General features: G+C 44.5%; 1 protein-coding gene across 4 annotated transcripts in view; it reads left to right on the top strand.

Annotated features, from left to right (window-relative positions):
• The window catches only part of DNMT3B (DNA methyltransferase 3 beta), a 511613-nt gene that overhangs the window by 253470 nt on the left and 239546 nt on the right, over window positions 1–18597 (top strand). For all 4 annotated transcript variants that reach the window (XR_014966866.1, XM_085619485.1, XM_085619484.1 and 1 more), the window contains one exon: window positions 5679–5801. Coding sequence is in view for 3 of the 4 variants with exons in the window: in XM_085619485.1 (XP_085475611.1) it covers window positions 5679–5801 (123 nt within the window). In the remaining variant the exon portion in view is untranslated. The remainder of the gene's footprint in view (window positions 1–5678; window positions 5802–18597) is intronic.

Below are 18597 nucleotides of genomic sequence, written 5' to 3'. Positions count from 1 at the left end.
CAGAACCTTCCGCCCCGGAGGCCCTGACTGAGCTCGGAGAACTGCCCGAGATGGGCCAGTGGCGCTGTGAGGGGGGGCCCTCCCGGGAAGAATTCTGCCAGGAACAGGCCATTTGCCCCTCCCTCGTGGGACTCAGACAACAAGCCGAAGCCCAGGCCGCCGGTGACCGAACCGGAACCCATTGGATCTATTGGGACAATGGCCTCCTATACAGCGAGCAAAAGTCCGCCGAGCTAGGCGCAGCCCGGGTACTGGTGGTACCCCTGCGTTTCCGGAGCTTCCTCCTGTGCCTGGCTCACGATGTACCCTTGGCAGGACACTTAGGCCAAGACAAGACATATCAGCGATTGGTTACCCACTTCTATTGGCCCAAGATGCGAGCGAATGTAGAAGTACACTGCAAATCCTGCCTCACGTGCCAGGGCAGTGGGAAGAGTGGCGGAAAACGCAAAGCTCCCTTACAACCGTTCCCCGTTGTGAGTACCCCGTTCGAGCGGGTCGGCATCGACATCGTGGGACCCCTGGATCCGAAGACCGCCCAGGGCCACAGGTTCATCCTTGTCCTGGTGGACCATGCCACCCGCTACCCCGAGGCCATCCCCCTCCGCACCGTGACGGCTCCCGTGGTGGGCCGAGCTCTCATGGGGATCTTCTCCCGTGTCGGATTTGCCCGCGAGGTTGTGAGTGATCACGGCACTAACTTTATATCCCGCTACATGAAGTCCCTGTGGCAGCAGTGCGGAGTCACGTATAAGTTCACGACCCCCTACCACCCCCAGGAAACGGCCTAGTGGAACGCTTCAACCGTACCCTAAAGGGAATGATCCTGGGCCTCGAAGAGCCCCTGCGCCGGAAATGGGACGTCCTCCTCCCTTGCCTCCTGTTCGCATACCGAGAAGTTCCCCAAAAGTCTCTGGGGTTCAGCCCTTTCGAACTGCTATACGGACATCCCGTCCGAGGGCCCCTGAGCCTGGTCAAAGAGGGCTGGGAGACAAGCCCCCGGGGGACACCCCCTGATGTGTTCCGCTACATCCTGGCGCTCCGCAACCAGACGAGGAAGTTCAGAGAAATCGCAGAGGCTAACCTCGAGGCCAGCCAAGAAGAAATGAAGCGCTGGTATGACCAGAATGCAACCCTGGTCGAGTTCCAGCCGGGCCAGCAGGTTTGGGTCATGGCCCCGGTGAAGCCCTGCGCCCTACAAGACAAATGGACTGGTCCCTTCAAGGTGATCGAGCGGAAGAGCCAGGTCACGTACCTGGTCGATGTACAGTCCCCCCGGAACCCCCTCCGGGTCCTCCACGTGAACCGTCTCAAGCCCCACTTTGTGAGAACGGAATTAAGTTTGCTACTGGCCACCGATGATGGGGCGGAAGAAGACACCGAACCCCTGCCTGACCCCCTGTGCGCTAAAGACCTGGATGGCTCCGTGGAGGGAGTAAGACTTTCAACCACCCTCACTCCCCAACAGTCCGACGACTGCCGCCAGCTGCTCAGACAATTCGCAGACCTCTTCTCCCTCATTCCAAGGGTCACCGACTGGTGTGTCCACGACGTGGACACCGGCGACAGCCCACCTGTGAGACACCGAGCCTACCGGGTGCCTGACCGGGTCCGCACCTGCATCAAGACCGAGGTACAGAAGATGCTCACCCTTGGAGTAATCGAACCCTCCGACAGCCCCTGGGCCAGCCCGGTGGTCCTGGTCCCGAAGGCGGCTTCCCCGGGGGTCGCCCCCGAACTAAGATTCTGTGTGGACTACCGGGGGCTCAATGCGGTCACCCGGGCAGACGCTCACCCTATCCCCCGCGCCGACGAGCTCATCGACCGCCTGGGGGCCGCCCGGTTCCTCAGCACTTTTGGCCTGACCTGCGGGTACTGGCAGATTGCTCTCACGGAGGGAGCGAAGGAACGCTCTGCCTTCTCCACACCAGATGGCCACTACCGCTTCAGGGTCATGCCGTTCGGGATGAAGAACGCCCCGGCCACATTCCAACGGTTGGGGAACAAGGTCCTGGCCGGACTCGAGGAGTTCAGCGCAGCATACCTTGACGACATCGCCGCATTCAGCTCTCAATGGCACGAGCATCTCCAGCACCTCCGACAAGTACTCATGGCCCTGCGCCAAGCCGGCCTAACAGTGAAAGCCAGCAAATGCCAGCTCGGGCAAGGCTCCGTGGTCTACCTGGGGCATCAGGTGGGCAGCGGCCAGGTCGCCCCCCTCCAACCGAAGATCGACGCCATCAAGTCCTGGGAGCCCCCCACCACGCAGACGGAGGTCCGGGCCTTCCTGGGCCTTACAGGGTACTACCGGAGGTTCATTAAAAACTATGGTAGTATCGCGGGGCCCCTCACGGAGTTGACCTCCAAAAAGCTTCCAAAGAAGGTGCAGTGGACCACCCCGTGCCAGCAGGCGTTCGACGCCTTGAAAACCGCCATGTGCACCGCCCCCGTACTCAAGGCCCCCGACTACTCCCAAGAGTTTGTGGTCCAGACCGACGCCTCCGAACACGGCATCGGGGCCGTCCTCTCGCAGTTCGACGACAAGGGCATCGATCAGCCCATAGCCTTCATCAGCCGAAGGCTGCTGCCGCAAGAGCAGCGTTGGAGTACTATAGAACGAGAGACCTTTGCCGTAGTCTGGGCCCTCAAGAAACTACGGCCCTACTTGTTCGGAACCCATTTCCGAGTACAGACGGACCACCGGCCCTTGCGGTGGCTAATGCAGATGAGGGGGGAGAACCCCAAGCTACTACGATGGTCCATCTCTCTCCAAGGGATGGATTTCACTGTCGAACATCGCCCCGGGGCGGATCATGCCAACGCCGACGGCCTGTCCCGGTTCTTCCGCTTCGGCGAGGAGAATCCCCCAGTGGATGGGTAGTTCTCCACGCCTTTCAGCTGGGGGGGACGCGTGTGAGACCGGCCTCACGGCGTTGCCCTCCCAATCATCCAGCCAACCTGCAACCACCCTCAAGACACGACATCTCCGACTCCGGCCGCCCCAGCCACCCAGATCCGAGGGCCGGCCAGAGCCCTGACAGACTCGACACCCTACCACGCATGTCCGACCGAGGGAGCGGGAACCCTCGAGCCAGACCCAAAGGCGCCAGCCCAGTCACACCTCGGGTCGCCTTCCCCGGGAAGACTCGATCGGCCACCAGGCCCCTGGGGAGCAGGCGCCTCCCCTGCCGAGCGTCTGGGGTCCCTCCCAGACCCACCTGAAAAGACCAAAGAAGTGAGCGGCAGGAAATCCCGCCGAACCCCCTCCGTCACCTCAGTCCCTCCTCTGCGAGGACCCCGGACTTCAAAGAGCAAGCAGAGTATAACAAGGGGTGCCGGAGAAACGAAGGCAGAGAAGACCTGGAACCATCCGAGCCTGCTGACGCTGTTGCGGCTCCTGAACGCTGAAGTCACCTGGGCCTGCTGAGTGACTCGCGGCCTCTTGCTATCGAACCATCTGAGCCCTGCTGACGAGGTCGCGGCTCCCGAGCACTGAACCACCTGGGCCTGCTGAGTGACTCGTGGCCTCTTGCTATCGAACCATCTGAGCCCTGCTGACGAGGTCGCGGCTCCCGAGCACTGAACCACCTGGGCCTGCTGAGTGACTCGCGGCCCCCAGCTATTGAACCATCTCAGCCCTGCTGACGGAATCGCGGCTCCCGAACTCCGACCACCTGTGCCTGCTGAGAGACTCGCGGCGCTCCCCTTGAGAACGACTCGGTAAGAGATCGCCCAGAGAATCGACACCCTCCAGCTCGAGGATTGTGAGCTATCCGCAGGGTATTTCGCAGAGACACTATCTTGAAAGACTGTCCCGCTACCCCCGTTCCCCATGACCGATTTGTGATACTTCGTGCCACTGCTGTACTACTCGCATCTTGGATCATAAAGATCCCCTTGAAAATCATCGATAAAAAAGACCTATCGTCCTACAAAGAATACGTGTGGTGTCACTCTGTTCGTAGTGTATATCAGGGTGTGCGCGCCTAGTTCGGCCTACGTGGGAGAGGTGGGTCAAAGGGGTGGGCAAGACGGGCATCGAACCCCCCTCCGGCGAACGCCTTTCCAACACTGGATAACTGTAGTTACAGGTAAGTAACTTGTTTTCTTATGTGAGATTACCACACCCCCTAATTACCTTATGCTGGGGAGTCGGTAGTTACTAGGTGACAGATTTCACACTCAAAATCAGGCGCATTGCGGGGCAGTGAGGCAGGGACCTAGGGGTTTCAGTGGGAATAATCAGTGATGCAGTGCCTGCGTACTTGTTGACTAATGTGTGGTGCAAAGACAGTGCTTTGGGAGGGAGTTCCGTTTATTTTTTTATTGCTTTTTGCAAATTTGTATATTAAATGTCAAAGGAATTTATCTTTTTATGTATTGTAATGTGGCAGTTAGCCTCTGGGTTACAGAGCTCTGCATTATATTCATAATTTGAAGCAATAAAAACTGTTTTAAAAAAACAGGGGCATTTATAATGAGGGGCAAAGTGTTTTGTAAAGGGCCAGCTCCAATATACTGGAGTCTGAAGGGCAGTGGTCATTGATGGAGTTATGGCCACTTAGATTTGCCTCAGAAGAGTCATAGGCTTGGCAAGACCTGTAATAAGGAAAGACATTTAAGAAACATGTAGCCTTCCTATATTTTGTGAGAATACGGTGGGCGTGCAAGAGACTCTCCATTCAGACTGTGACATGGTGGATGATAACCTGGTTTGCTACGAGATGCCTCAGAAGCTCACAAGGTGGACCAAAGAAGAATGCAGGTTGACCTAATACTCAAGTTTCTGACAGACTCACTAACTAGCCTCCCTAGCCATAAAGGAGCCCATATTATGTGTGGACCCTCCGGAGCCTATCCTAACAGGTCTGCCAGCTCAACCCGGGTGGTCAGTTACTGAATGCTCAGTAAATGAGGAAGCCTAAAATATCCTTAGGTTGGCTTTGATGGTGCAGACCCTCCTTGATTTGCAGGGATCCCTTGTACTTGAAGGTGAGAAAAAGCACTGACAACAAAGAGCCTGGCACCGCCTCCTCTGAGAGACCAATTTCCAGTTGGAAGGTCCAAGATCCCCATCTCAAGAGAAGACCTCTGAGAGGAAGGAGGTGTACCTTGAATGGTGTATCTACGTTCTGACCCCTACCAGGTCCCAGAGTAGGCGTTTACTACTAGACTTCACAACCCTTTGAGAGTCAATTGCCCAAATGGAGTAACTCGGTGCTATGTTTAAAGCACAGTAGTATTGGTACAGATGGTACAACAATCGTTGCAACAGTCCCCACATTGGATGTTGCAAAGGAGCTAGTGCCTGGCCCGATACCTAAGAAAAAAAGCCTTACAGGAAATATTACTGTTCAGTTTTGATTAGATGAGACCAGGTGAGGTTTATTATCTCTGTCAATGAATCATTTCCTGTTGCTGTGACTGGTAGCTCTGTGCTCTGTAATTCATGCATGGCTGTCACACTTCGAAGGCATCTGGAGGAATGGTAGCAGGAGGAAGCACAGATCTGGGACCACAAGTACCAACTGAGTGCCACAACTGGGAAGCAGCATTTTCAGTTCAGATCAAAAGCAAGTTTTTCATCACAAGCCTAGCATTGATTGAAAACGACTTAAACAATGTGATTGTTCCTCCTAAAGGTTTTCTAGTACTTAACAGTATTCTTTCTTTTCTAGAAAATGGGCCGCTTAGGCCTAGTATCCTGGAAGTGCCTATCCCAGAGCCCTGCCCGCCCCCCAAACGACAAAAAGCTACCGTTCAGAATCACAAGGAGCGATCCGATGCTGATCAGACTCGAGGTAAAGCAGCAGAGTTCTGCAGAAGTGTGAAGAAAATGACTTGAGTGAATACCCAGAGAACTGTGTCATGTACTGCATTGTATTGTAATTTTATTTTTATTTATATAGCGCTTGCTACCCCTGACGAGGCATCAAAGCTCTTTTCAGCAAGTAGCATGCTACTCCAGAACCCAAACAGGATTAGTGGTGAATTAGTATAGGGAAATATGAGTTAATTTGAGCTGTGAATTCAATAGGGTAATGGAGGGATAGAAGAGGCAGGAGTCTAGAAAGTGTTATTTGGGGGTTCATAGTATTAAGATGAAGTTTGGTTTGCGTAAAAGGAGAGATGGAGGAAGAAAGAGTCTCTATAAAGGAATTAGGGAGATCATAGTAGTAAAGGGAGGTTTGGGATGAGTCAAAGGAGGGATAGATGACAGAAGAATTTTTAAAGGTTTGTTTGTGAGATCATAGTAGTAAAATGAGGTTTGGGGTGAGCCAAGGAGGGATAGAGGAGGGACAGTTTTTTAATTTAATTCTCCGGGAAGAGCTAATTGGCAGTGCTCTTCAGCCTTTTCTCCCGGTTGTTGCTGGCATTGGTGCTTGTGTCTTCCTACAGCTAATATGTGGTGGAACAATGGCGCCAGCGCTGCCTGTGAGCTGGTAGCCTCTGCCCACTGATGTTATGCATATGTGGCTATGAAGATGGCTGCTGCAGCATGCACTCCAATGTTGGTTCAGTTGTATAGCATTTCCAGTGTCTTATGTTGCCTTGAAGTACTTTGACGTTATATCCTATTCCTGACATCTTTTACAATGCCTATAGACACTGACATTTAATTTCACTGCATGGATTTAACCCCTCTCTTGTTTTCAGATATTACAGTCAGGTTCTCATTATATGTCCCTCCTTATCAGGCATATTATTCCCACTCTCAGCGTATACTTGGGGCATCAGTAACTACGTGAATTGCAGGGGTTTACACTGAGAGTAATTACCTGGGGAGAAATTCGTTTTTCTGCAACTTAATTGCTATATAATTCCTTATTGCTCCCAAGAGATTAACACAGGCTAAATGTCCTAGTGACACACAAGGGATCTGTGTACTTTCCTCAGATCTTATCATTCTTATTACTCCCATTACTTGACCCATCCGAATTGGAGGTGTACTCAAAATGAGCCCTAAGTGATCACCCAGAAGCCGGGTAGGTGGTATCTGCAGTAATTTAATTTGTAAAAGAAAAAGTGTCAGACCCACAGTTTTGCTCAGAAATCCACAGCCGGCACTTTGAATGTTAGCTTTGCTGAATATCAAGGCTGCCTAGTCTTGATTCTACCTTATCACTCTTTTATCTACCACCAGGCACTCCCTGCCTCTTTATCTTTATAGTGAAGGTTCGTTTGCTTCCTGTCTTTTGGATGGAAAGAGCCATCACGGTTTTGGGAGAAACTCTCAGGTAACTAAAAACATGGTACTGATAGAAATCAGGGTACCTAAAATAAACCCACTACCACGGATAGAGTAATTTCACAGTTACACGCACATACATTCATCATACGCTAGGGCCCATTTCACTAACATACGCTCAAATACTCTACCAGCATAAGACCTGTGGGAAGAAAACCCTGCATCTATATCTAGGACGATAGGACCTAATTATGATGGTTATCCTTAATCATACTCTATACAATCTATACAACAATGATCAAAATGTACTCAATAATTGACAAGAAAGAATATTCAACACCATGTTTTAAAGTTATATTGCTTTATCTAAAATTAGTCAAAGTAAATCAGAATAAATCATTTCTCATAGTTACCTATTCTAACTAAGTGTCAGAACGGGTCAGGACCAGTCTCTCTGTAAAGTCTGTCAAGACAGAGTCCTCAGCATCAATCCTCAGCAACGCGTGAAGGTGGCCAAAAGAGTGGGGAGAGCCCTCCCTAAACTAACAGTTTTTATAGTGAGAAATACAATAGAAACACACATAAAGTTGGCTGAATAAACTGTATCACCGAGCAGAACGAGAAGGAAGAAATGTAGCATTGCTACATCTGTAAATCTCCGCTCAGGAAAAGTCTCAAGACGTGAACTACGGAACAGGAACCAAGGAAATAAAACATGTGACACATTTAATCCGATTCCTCCTCGGCCATCGAGCCACAGTTCAGAGTTTCCCTCTAAGGCTCCTTTGTCTTTCGAGATGACCAAGGACACTTTCACTTTTCTTGGAGAACACCCAAAACTGCTGCCGTCCTCATGGAAAATTTCATAGAAGGACCATGGTCAGTTGTCTTCGACCTTTTTCCAGCAGGGGTCTCTCTTGCCACATCACAGAAATATTCACTCGAGGCCAGGTTCTCAAAATTAGCCATCATGGATTAGGCCTCCATAGGCCACAATAGACCATCTCAATTAAAAGAAATAAAAACAACATTACTACAGCATAATGATTAAACAGTGTTAACCCCACTAATACCCTTATGTGTATGCATTTATCTAGCTTTGCGACATAAAAAGCATTAATTCAGACAGCGTTTTGTGCTCAAAATAAATAGCACACAGCAACGTTTAAACATGAAAACTTGCACGTTATTGTAAATACACGAACAGCACAAGTAAGCTAACCCTCATGTAACTTTCTCTTGTTTTAGGACAAACAGGTTGATTAGCAAAACATACTTGCACAAGACAAATAATTAATTGTTAATTATTAATAAAATTAATAAAACGCATAGACATGCCAGAGCTTCAAAAGCCCCAGAATTTTCTAAAAGAAAACTCTGCTCCAGCAATCCCCCCTTTGGTGATTTTATCACCAAATAAACCCAAAAAAAAAATTAGTGAAAATTTAGTCCCATTCTAGGAAATCAGAAATGTCTCTTCCCTTTAGACAACATTAAACACCAGTCACTCTTTCATCATCTCTCTTTGTCTCTAAATAAACACTCTCCCTCAATTCTTCTAGTTCAATCTCTTCTGGTTCTCTTTTCAAAATTTTCGAATTCTGTTTTTCTTTTCATTTTTCTTTTCATTTTTCAATTTCTCTTTCCCTCTCCTGTTTTTACAACACACACACACCAATCTTAGTATCAGTAAAGCAACAATTATACAAGACAAAGGAAACAATATTCTACCTATAATAGTACTACCTATCTTTGCAATAAAATCCTTAACAGCTATCATTTTATTAGCTAATTTAGTCCATAAACTCCCAGTTTCAAGTGGTACTAATTCTTCATGCAAATCAGTAATATTTTTGATATAGACCTTCAGGTCTTTACTTTCGTCAGGAATGTAAGTGCAACAATGTTGAACTTTCAAAATTCCACAAACTCCACCCTCCTTAGCCAAAAGAATATCAAGGGCAAGTCGATTTTGCATAGACATGGCACGTACGGCACTTAATTCCGTATTTACCAAAAGAAACCCTCCTGCGGTATTTGTCGATAAGCGATCAACCACTGTGGACAGTTTCCGGATTCCATAAGCATTTAAAGAAATTCTCACTGCTGGAATCAAAACCCCAAAAATATCACCCACAATTTCAGACCAAGTTTCTCTCTTAAAACGTGTTAATAGATTAATGTCTTCTACATCTTTTACTTTATCCGTATGAAAAATCTTAGGGAAAACCAGGCCCACATAACATGTGCCATACCAATGGTCAGGCAACTTGTAATAAGCCTTGTTCCCACAAACATAGTACACTCCTGGAAAAATCGTATCTTCTCCACCTCTGAAACCCCAACCTGTCGCAATGAAGTATGTATCATGGCACTCACTAGTTCCCACAAAATATGTATCATATTGGGATTTCCTTCTGGTAATGCATAGTTTACCCTTCTGCGGTGCATCTAAAGCCAAAGTTGGACTAACCCCATTCCTCAACTCTTTTCCCATCTCAATGTCCCAAATTGTCTCACTCATTTCATATTTTCCCCCTTTCTCATGCATGTTCACTCTCCTTTCCTCAACCATATCCAGGAAAGCTTTCTCCTCTCCTTTCAAATTGCAAGTTAAATTATTCTTAAAAATGTAATCTAATGTTAGTCCTTTTTCTTCAATAAAGATTTCACCAAAAGTGTTAGCTTCTTTAGCTGGATTCAGCTCTTTGTTCATTGGCAAGTGCCCAAAAATACTATCTCTGTTAGACATCTTATAATCTATTTTCCCTAACAAATAAAAAACACTACTTAAAATACTACAAGAAATACCATATGTAGCTGGCAAATGGTGATAAGTAACACCCTCTGAAACGGATGCAGGTAACTGCATGCAGACATAGCAATCCCTCACTTCCATTGTCTTCACATATTCATATAACAGTTTAGAAAAAACATTACTAGAAAAATTATTAATCGACCTATCTTTGTGTATGTAACTACTACTTCTAATTGGATCTACTTTTTGTGAATTCTTTCCTATATTAGTCATGTTTTCTGTATCCATTCCAAATTCAACCTTAAAAGTTACTAATAAAATTAAAATACCCCATAGAAGCATTAATAATCCAGTACAACAGCAGCACATTCTGCACCACCTCTTAAAGAAGGCACATCTATTTCTATTATCCTCTATGTTAGCCATTTTAGTTTAGCCTCTACTACTCTACTACTGTTTGAGCTTCTTCAATTCTTCAGCAATTCTTCAGCTTTCAGTTTATCCAAATGATTTCCTCGTTCACTTGATCCAAGTGAATCCTTCTTTCACTCAGTTTGGATACTTGTCATTCTTCACTTCAATTTCTTCAACATCAAACTGTATCAGATTTCCAACGTCGGAATCCTCAGTACTCGACTCTTCTCCAATGTCAGTCAAGAGTACTTTCAGAATTTCACCAGTATCTTCCTCAACCACTTTTCTCAAGATCACTTCCGGATTATCTCGAGTCACTGTTTCTTCTTTTCCTTCTTCAGACAGTGTCACATAAGACCATTCCGGTGATCTGTACTTTTGGTTGGGTCTTTTAACTCTTCTTATTTCTACTGGTTCTTTTGATTTCTTTAATTCTTCTTCTTCAGCTCTCGAAGTTTGGCTTGATACTTCATTCACTTGTTCAGCTTTTGATGAATTTGCTCTTATTACTCTGTATCTCACCCTTTTCACTCGGTTGTTAGGCCAACGATCTCCTCTCACAACCTTTTTTGGCCTCAATTGTTTAACACTCTTCTCTCCAATCGAAGTTCTCTTTCTCAGAACTCGACCTTCTGTTTGTTCATCTTCATCATCTGTTTCAAGTGCCTCTTGTTTCCGTTTCCCAGTAGCTTTTCTTTTCTCCACAGATTTTTCTACCTCTGTTTGAGACTTCCCTATTTCTGTCCCTCCTCGGGTCTCCGACACGCAATCTTCTTGCTGCCTACTTGTCCCTTCACCTAGCTCCTCATTAATGTTCCCTACACCTCCTCGGGGGTCTTCCGCAATCTGTCCCTCTCTATCTTCTTCTGACCCTGTTTTCTCAAAAATAATCTCAAGTGGTTCTTCAATCTCCTCCTTTTCTGATTCAGGAGTAGTCTCTGTGTGATTTCTCTTTTCTTTTCTTTAACTCCCACTGCTACTTGAAACTTCAGGCTCTGCAACAGAATTTGATTTTCCCTCTGATACTCGCAGTGAATCTCTTGAAGCCCTCTCTGCTTCTTTTCTCACTGATTCCGTATCTTCAGGATCTTCACCATCACTGGAATCTGATTCTTCATAATACTCTTCACCAGTTCCCTCTCTCGGGCTTGGAACTCTCAGAGTATGACTTGCATGTACCCAGTGCTTTACTCCAGCACACTTTACTGCAGTCGTCGTAGTCAGAATGACTTGTCTCGGCCTTCCCCACCTTGGAATCAAGCAATTTCTTCTTCTGTGCACCTTAATCCTCACCCAGTCACCTGGACTCAGATCATGGGCTTGCTTCTTCTCAAGTGTGGTAGCTTCTTCTCCAATCTGGTGAAACACAGAATGAACTGCGTCAGCCAGGCCTTTACAGTAATCCAAAATCATGTCATCAGTTATTGACACCAACTTATTCACAGGCACGAATGCATGGCGCATAGCACGTCCCATGATTATTTCATGCGGGCTCAAACCAGTAGTTCTATCTGGAGTAGATCTCATTGTCATCAGAACAAGAGGTAATACATCTGGCCATTTCATGGCAGTGGCTAAACACATCTTTCCAATCCTATTCTTGATTGTGCCATTGATCTGCTCAACCACACCAGAAGCCTCTGGTCGGTATGCACAATGTAACTTCTGCTGTATTTTTAATGCTTCACAAATCAAACCAATGAGTTCATTTTGAAAGTGTCTACCTCTGTCAGACTCAACTGTAACTGGAAACCCGTACCTAGGAATCAACTCCCTTAACAGTAACTTTGCCACTGTTAACCCATCATTTCTTCTAGTCGGGTAAGCTTCCACCCACCTTGAAAACAAACAGACTACCACTAGAACATACCTCAGTCTGTTCACTTGGGGCATTTCAATGAAATCAATCTGCATTCTTGTAAAAGGACCTCCTTCTCTGCCAATTGTCCCTAGACTCACCACTGTCTTTTTCCCTGTGTTAAATTGCTGACAAATTAAACACCTTTGACAGATGCTCTCCGCAATTGTCCTAAACTTTGCATTGTACCAGGTTTGCTTAAAGGACCTTACCATCGCGTCCCTCCCCAGATGTCCCTGGCCATGATACATTCTTTTTCAAGAAAGAAGAGAGAGATCCCTTAAGAAATCAAGGGAATAGGATACTTGTACAAGTGTCAACTAGCAGTCCCTTGACCGTATGTTCAAACCAATGTGATTCAGAAACATAATTTCTCACACTCTCACGTATTTAAAAAAAATTTTCACCATTTATTGATTATCAAAACATGTTATACATCACCATTAAAAGCTCAATCTATTCTAATCCCTACTTAACATTAATCGAAGCAGAGACAATAGTTCCAACAATATATTCAATTTGAGCAAAAACGAAGATAAAAAAGGCTAAAAATGTCATATGATATTACAAATTAATCCAAAAATATAAACAGAACAATTAGTTACATTACACACACCTCGTTATGAGCCAGCATAACTGAGAAAACACAACAAAACAAGACAATACACTTTGTCATATATTCACACATCCAAACCGCTACTGGACATTGACCGCTTGTGGGATGTTTTGAGTCCTTTATCCCTATAAGCATATATCCGTTTCTGTGGATTATGTGTTTCCCATAAGCGTCGACGCGTTTCGATAGGCTATGTTGTATGCCACTATCTTCCTCAAGACATTAGATAGATGTTTTCTCTGTATTCTGTATTCTGTGCTTCTTTCCTGTTTACAGAAAGAGATATTATTATATATATTTGTTTGAAACAGACCATTTTACCTAAAGACTGTAGCTTTATTGACTCTATTGGGGATTAGCCTCGTGGGAAACTATGCCCTGATGTCCCTATTATGCTGGACGCTATTTGTTTCTGTATAGCGCCGGTATTTCGGTCCTATGTTCCTCACAACTGATCCTAGGGATTGTCTACAATTATGCACCTTTTCCCTGGTATCGGGGTTATTGGCCAGAAAGATAATTGTCTACTTACGTAGTTAGTGTTGTTTCTTATACCCACATTATTCTTTTGATTCGAACTTCATCTGTTTGTACTGCTAAGAAGAAGTCGGGGATCAGGCTTGTATAAAATTCTTCGTATGCCTTCCACCCCGTATTCTGAAAGTGGGAAATAAAAAGAGACTTTTCTACTTCTCTGTCTACTACTTCAAATTTCACCCTCCTTGCTACCACATCCATTTTTGCTGCATGATCGATTCAGCAATGGTACATAATATCTTCTATGAATTGCGTCCGGGAAAAAATCTGATGCATTCCTACCTTTATTATGTTGCACTAATCTTCCCCCGCGTTGTCTGTGGAATCTTAATAATCCTCAACTGTAGTTGCGTGAGGCTTCTATGCGAGACCGTTGTGGATAAATGTTTCCTCGTATTTTGGGTCCCCTATAGCCTAAAGTAAAGGGATTAAAAGGGTTACTCTCCCTCTTGTTATCCATTACCCAATCTCTCTATGACACGGAGTGTAATCCGGCCCGATATCCCTCCGCTTGTCATCTTACCTAAATCACGCCGATAGTTGCACGAACGCGGGGTAACGTCTTGATTCTGCTTCCATTGTTTTACCTGTTAGCCTTTCTTTATTTCCTCACCATTATACCATGTGACCCGTGTCGGCCAATGCCGCATCGTTATATTTAACATCTAGTTCCTCCTGTATGTTCGATGCAGTGCTATTGGTTAATCGTTTGTTTGTTGTTTTTTATGCGTATAACTTTATTATTTTCACTGCTTACATAATTTTAGCACATAATTCCGTTGTAAACTATATTTTATAATACACCCACTGCTGATTGTTGCAATTCATCGTTTGGGCTAATAATTCTAGAGCTCTAGCTTTATCTATAGTTTTGTTAGGAGTAGGACCACTTCTTATTATTAAATGATTCTGTTGGATTAAAAGGCTATTTTAACTGCCTGTAAGTTGTTAGCTATGTTAACGGTGATGACAGACACTGTATATATGTTACCTATATCTCTATTCGTAATTCCCTAGTAAAGACCTATAAACAAACTAATAACATTCAAAGGAGCCTGACAGGTGAGATAGTCAAGGGCAACTATAAATGCGGGACCTGCTCGATTTGCCCTCAGTGCTTGGAAACAAAAAATATAATGCATAACGATAAACAGATATGGGCCAAATCTCTTAATAATTGCCGCAGCAAGAATGTTATCTATCTCCTCATATGCCCCTGCGGCCTAGGTTACGTAGGGGAGACAGGTAGAGAAATCCGCACCCGCGTGTTAGAGCATAAATCAGCAATCAGAAATAAGAAACCTAATGCTCCGCTAACTGAACATTTTGAACAAATGAAACATGAATGCAATGAGTTTAAATGGTACATTTTAGAGAAGATTAGAATAGACAGGCGAGGTGGCGACTTAGACACTAGAAGGAAACAACGAGAACAGTGGTTCATGTGTCACCTTAACACGGTGGACAGAGGCCTGAACTCAAAAGAAGACTGGATGAGCATCATCTCTAGATAATGGTTGCTCCCTAAATCATAGTCAGGCACACGGTGTCAGTCATCCCCGTTAACACAGCAGGCAGTTTAAATAGTGTTTTAATCCAACTGAAACATTTAATAACAAAAAGTGGTCTTACTCTGAACAAAACTACAAATAAAGCTAGAGCACCAGAATTATCTATATAGCAGTTCTTTTAAAAACATCTTGGGACTTTTGCACCACTACAAAAACAGATGGTAGCATTACGCGTGCACCAAATGTAAAGGATTAAAAGAGATATAGGTAACATATATACAGTGTCTGTCATCACCGTTAACATAGCTAACAACTTACAGGCAGTTAAAATAGCCTTTTAATCCAACAGAATCATTTAATAATAAGAAGTGGTCCTACTCCTAACAAAACTATAGATAAAGCTAGAGCTCTAGAATTATTAGCCCAAACGATGAATTGCAACAATCAGCAGTGGGTGTATTATAAAATATAGTTTACAACGGAATTATGTGCTAAAATTATGTAAGCAGTGAAAATAATAAAGTTATACGCATAAAAAACAACAAACAAACGATTAACCAATAGCACTGCATCGAACATACAGGAGGAACTAGATGTTAAATATAACGATGCGGCATTGGCCGACACGGGTCACATGGTATAATGGTGAGGAAATAAAGAAAGGCTAACAGGTAAAACAATGGAAGCAGAATCAAGACGTTACCCCGCGTTCGTGCAACTATCGGCGTGATTTAGGTAAGATGACAAGCGGAGGGATATCGGGCCGGATTACACTCCGTGTCATAGAGAGATTGGGTAATGGATAACAAGAGGGAGAGTAACCCTTTTAATCCCTTTACTTTAGGCTATAGGGGACCCAAAATACGAGGAAACATTTATCCACAACGGTCTCGCATAGAAGCCTCACGCAACTACAGTTGAGGATTATTAAGATTCCACAGACAACGCGGGGGAAGATTAGTGCAACATAATAAAGGTAGGAATGCATCAGATTTTTTCCCGGACGCAATTCATAGAAGATATTATGTACCATTGCTGAATCGATCATGCAGCAAAAATGGATGTGGTAGCAAGGAGGGTGAAATTTGAAGTAGTAGACAGAGAAGTAGAAAAGTCTCTTTTTATTTCCCACTTTCAGAATACGGGGTGGAAGGCATACGAAGAATTTTATACAAGCCTGATCCCCGACTTCTTCTTAGCAGTACAAACAGATGAAGTTCGAATCAAAAGAATAATGTGGGTATAAGAAACAACACTAACTACGTAAGTAGACAATTATCTTTCTGGCCAATAACCCCGATACCAGGGAAAAGGTGCATAATTGTAGACAATCCCTAGGATCAGTTGTGAGGAACATAGGACCGAAATACCGGCGCTATACAGAAACAAATAGCGTCCAGCATAATAGGGACATCAGGGCATAGTTTCCCACGAGGCTAATCCCCAATAGAGTCAATAAAGCTACAGTCTTTAGGTAAAATGGTCTGTTTCAAACAAATATATATAATAATATCTCTTTCTGTAAACAGGAAAGAAGCACAGAATACAGAATACAGAGAAAACATCTATCTAATGTCTTGAGGAAGATAGTGGCATACAACATAGCCTATCGAAACGCGTCGACGCTTATGGGAAACACATAATCCACAGAAACGGATATATGCTTATAGGGATAAAGGACTCAAAACATCCCACAAGCGGTCAATGTCCAGTAGCGGTTTGGATGTGTGAATATATGACAAAGTGTATTGTCTTGTTTTGTTGTGTTTTCTCAGTTATGCTGGCTCATAACGAGGTGTGTGTAATGTAACTAATTGTTCTGTTTATATTTTTGGATTAATTTGTAATATCATATGACATTTTTAGCCTTTTTTATCTTCGTTTTTGCTCAAATTGAATATATTGTTGGAACTATTGTCTCTGCTTCGATTAATGTTAAGTAGGGATTAGAATAGATTGAGCTTTTAATGGTGATGTATAACATGTTTTGATAATCAATAAATGGTGAAAAATTTTTTTAAATACGTGAGAGTGTGAGAAATTATGTTTCTGAATCACATTGGTTTGAACATACGGTCAAGGGACTGCTAGTTGACACATGATACATTCTTGCCATTGACGACAAAATTGAATTTGGCATTACTGGTCTGCCATCTCTGTAGACCCAAACATGGTCTGTTTCTCTTGGAGCACATCCTGCTTTAACCCAATCTTGTTTCTCTTCTTCTCCTGCCTCATCTTGTAACTGCTTTACTTCATCCCACGTTTCTAGGACATTAGTAAACATCACAGAAAGAACAGACATTTCTTCCATCCTACTCCTGTTAATAGATTGGTTTGTTTTAGCTCAATACTGCGCCACATCGTTGGCATACCTGTTACTAACAGTGATAAAATCATCCCCTGAACCATGTGCGGCACATTTTACAACCGCTAACTCCTTAGGCAGCTGTATCGCCTCAAGCAATTTTCCAATCAACTCAGCATTCTTTATCGGAGTTCCACCCGATGTCAAGAAACCTCTTTGTAGCCACAGTTGGCCAAAGTCATGCACCACTCCAAATCCATACTGACTATCTGTCAACACGGTTGTTCTCAAGTTTTTCCCAATCTCACAAGCTTTTGTCAATGCCACTAATTCAGCAACTTGCGCAGATTTCACTCCTTTCAATGGTGATGCTTCCATGACTTCTGAAACTTTGCACACTGCATATGCTGCACATAGCACACCATTATCATTTCTCAGACATGATCCATCCACAAACAACACATGGTCATTCTCAGGTAAGGGAATATCCCTTATGTCTGGTCTCGGTTTTGTACAGTACTCAAGCACATCCAAACAATCATGATCATCTTCCATCTTTATACCCACATTTTCAATATCCGGCAAGAGTGTCGCTGGATTCACATTCACACATCTCTCAAGAGTCACATTTGATGCTCCCAGAATCACTTTTTCGTATTTAGTCAGCCGACTATGTGACATGTACTGAGTTCTGCTTCTTGTCAAAAGAATTGCCACATTGTGAGGTACGAATACCCTTACAGGATACCCCATTATGATCCCCTCACTCTGTTCCAGGCTTCTGCATGTCGCAGCTACAGCTTTCAGACAACCTGGTAACCCCACGGCTACAGTGTCAAGTGTCGATGAGAAGTATGCAATAGGCCTTCTCAATTGCCCATGTTTCTGGATTAACACTGAAAGTGCACATCCATTTCTCTCACTGCAGTATAGTTCAAACTCTTTTTCGTAGTCAGGCATACCCAAAGCTGGGGCCTCACACATTTTAGTTTTGAGCTCTTCAAATGCTGCCAATTGTTCTGCATCCAGATCTAACGGATCTGTCATTTCACTTTTTGTCAATTTAATCAATGGCTTTGCTATCAGGGAAAAATTAATTATCCACTGACGACAATAACCCACCATACCCAGGAACATTCTCACTTCTCTCTGGGTCTTTGGAGCTTTCATTTCTCTGATTATTCTGATCCTGTCAGTAGTCACTTTTCTCAGACCTTTTTCAATATTATGTCCAAGATAATGCACTTCTTTCTTGCAAAATTGCAATTTGGCTGGAGATACCTTTAACCCTCCATCTGCCAGATGATTCAGTAAAGCTATGGTATCCACTTCACAAGCTTCACGTGTCTTTGATGCCACAAGTAGGTCATCAATATATTGTACTAGCACTGAGCTCTCAGGCATGA

The sequence above is a fragment of the Triturus cristatus genome, chromosome 7 (genome assembly GCF_964204655.1).
Source record: "Triturus cristatus chromosome 7, aTriCri1.1, whole genome shotgun sequence".
NCBI classification, from domain to species: domain Eukaryota; kingdom Metazoa; phylum Chordata; class Amphibia; order Caudata; family Salamandridae; genus Triturus; species Triturus cristatus.
This window is presented reverse-complemented; position numbering and strand designations above follow the sequence as displayed.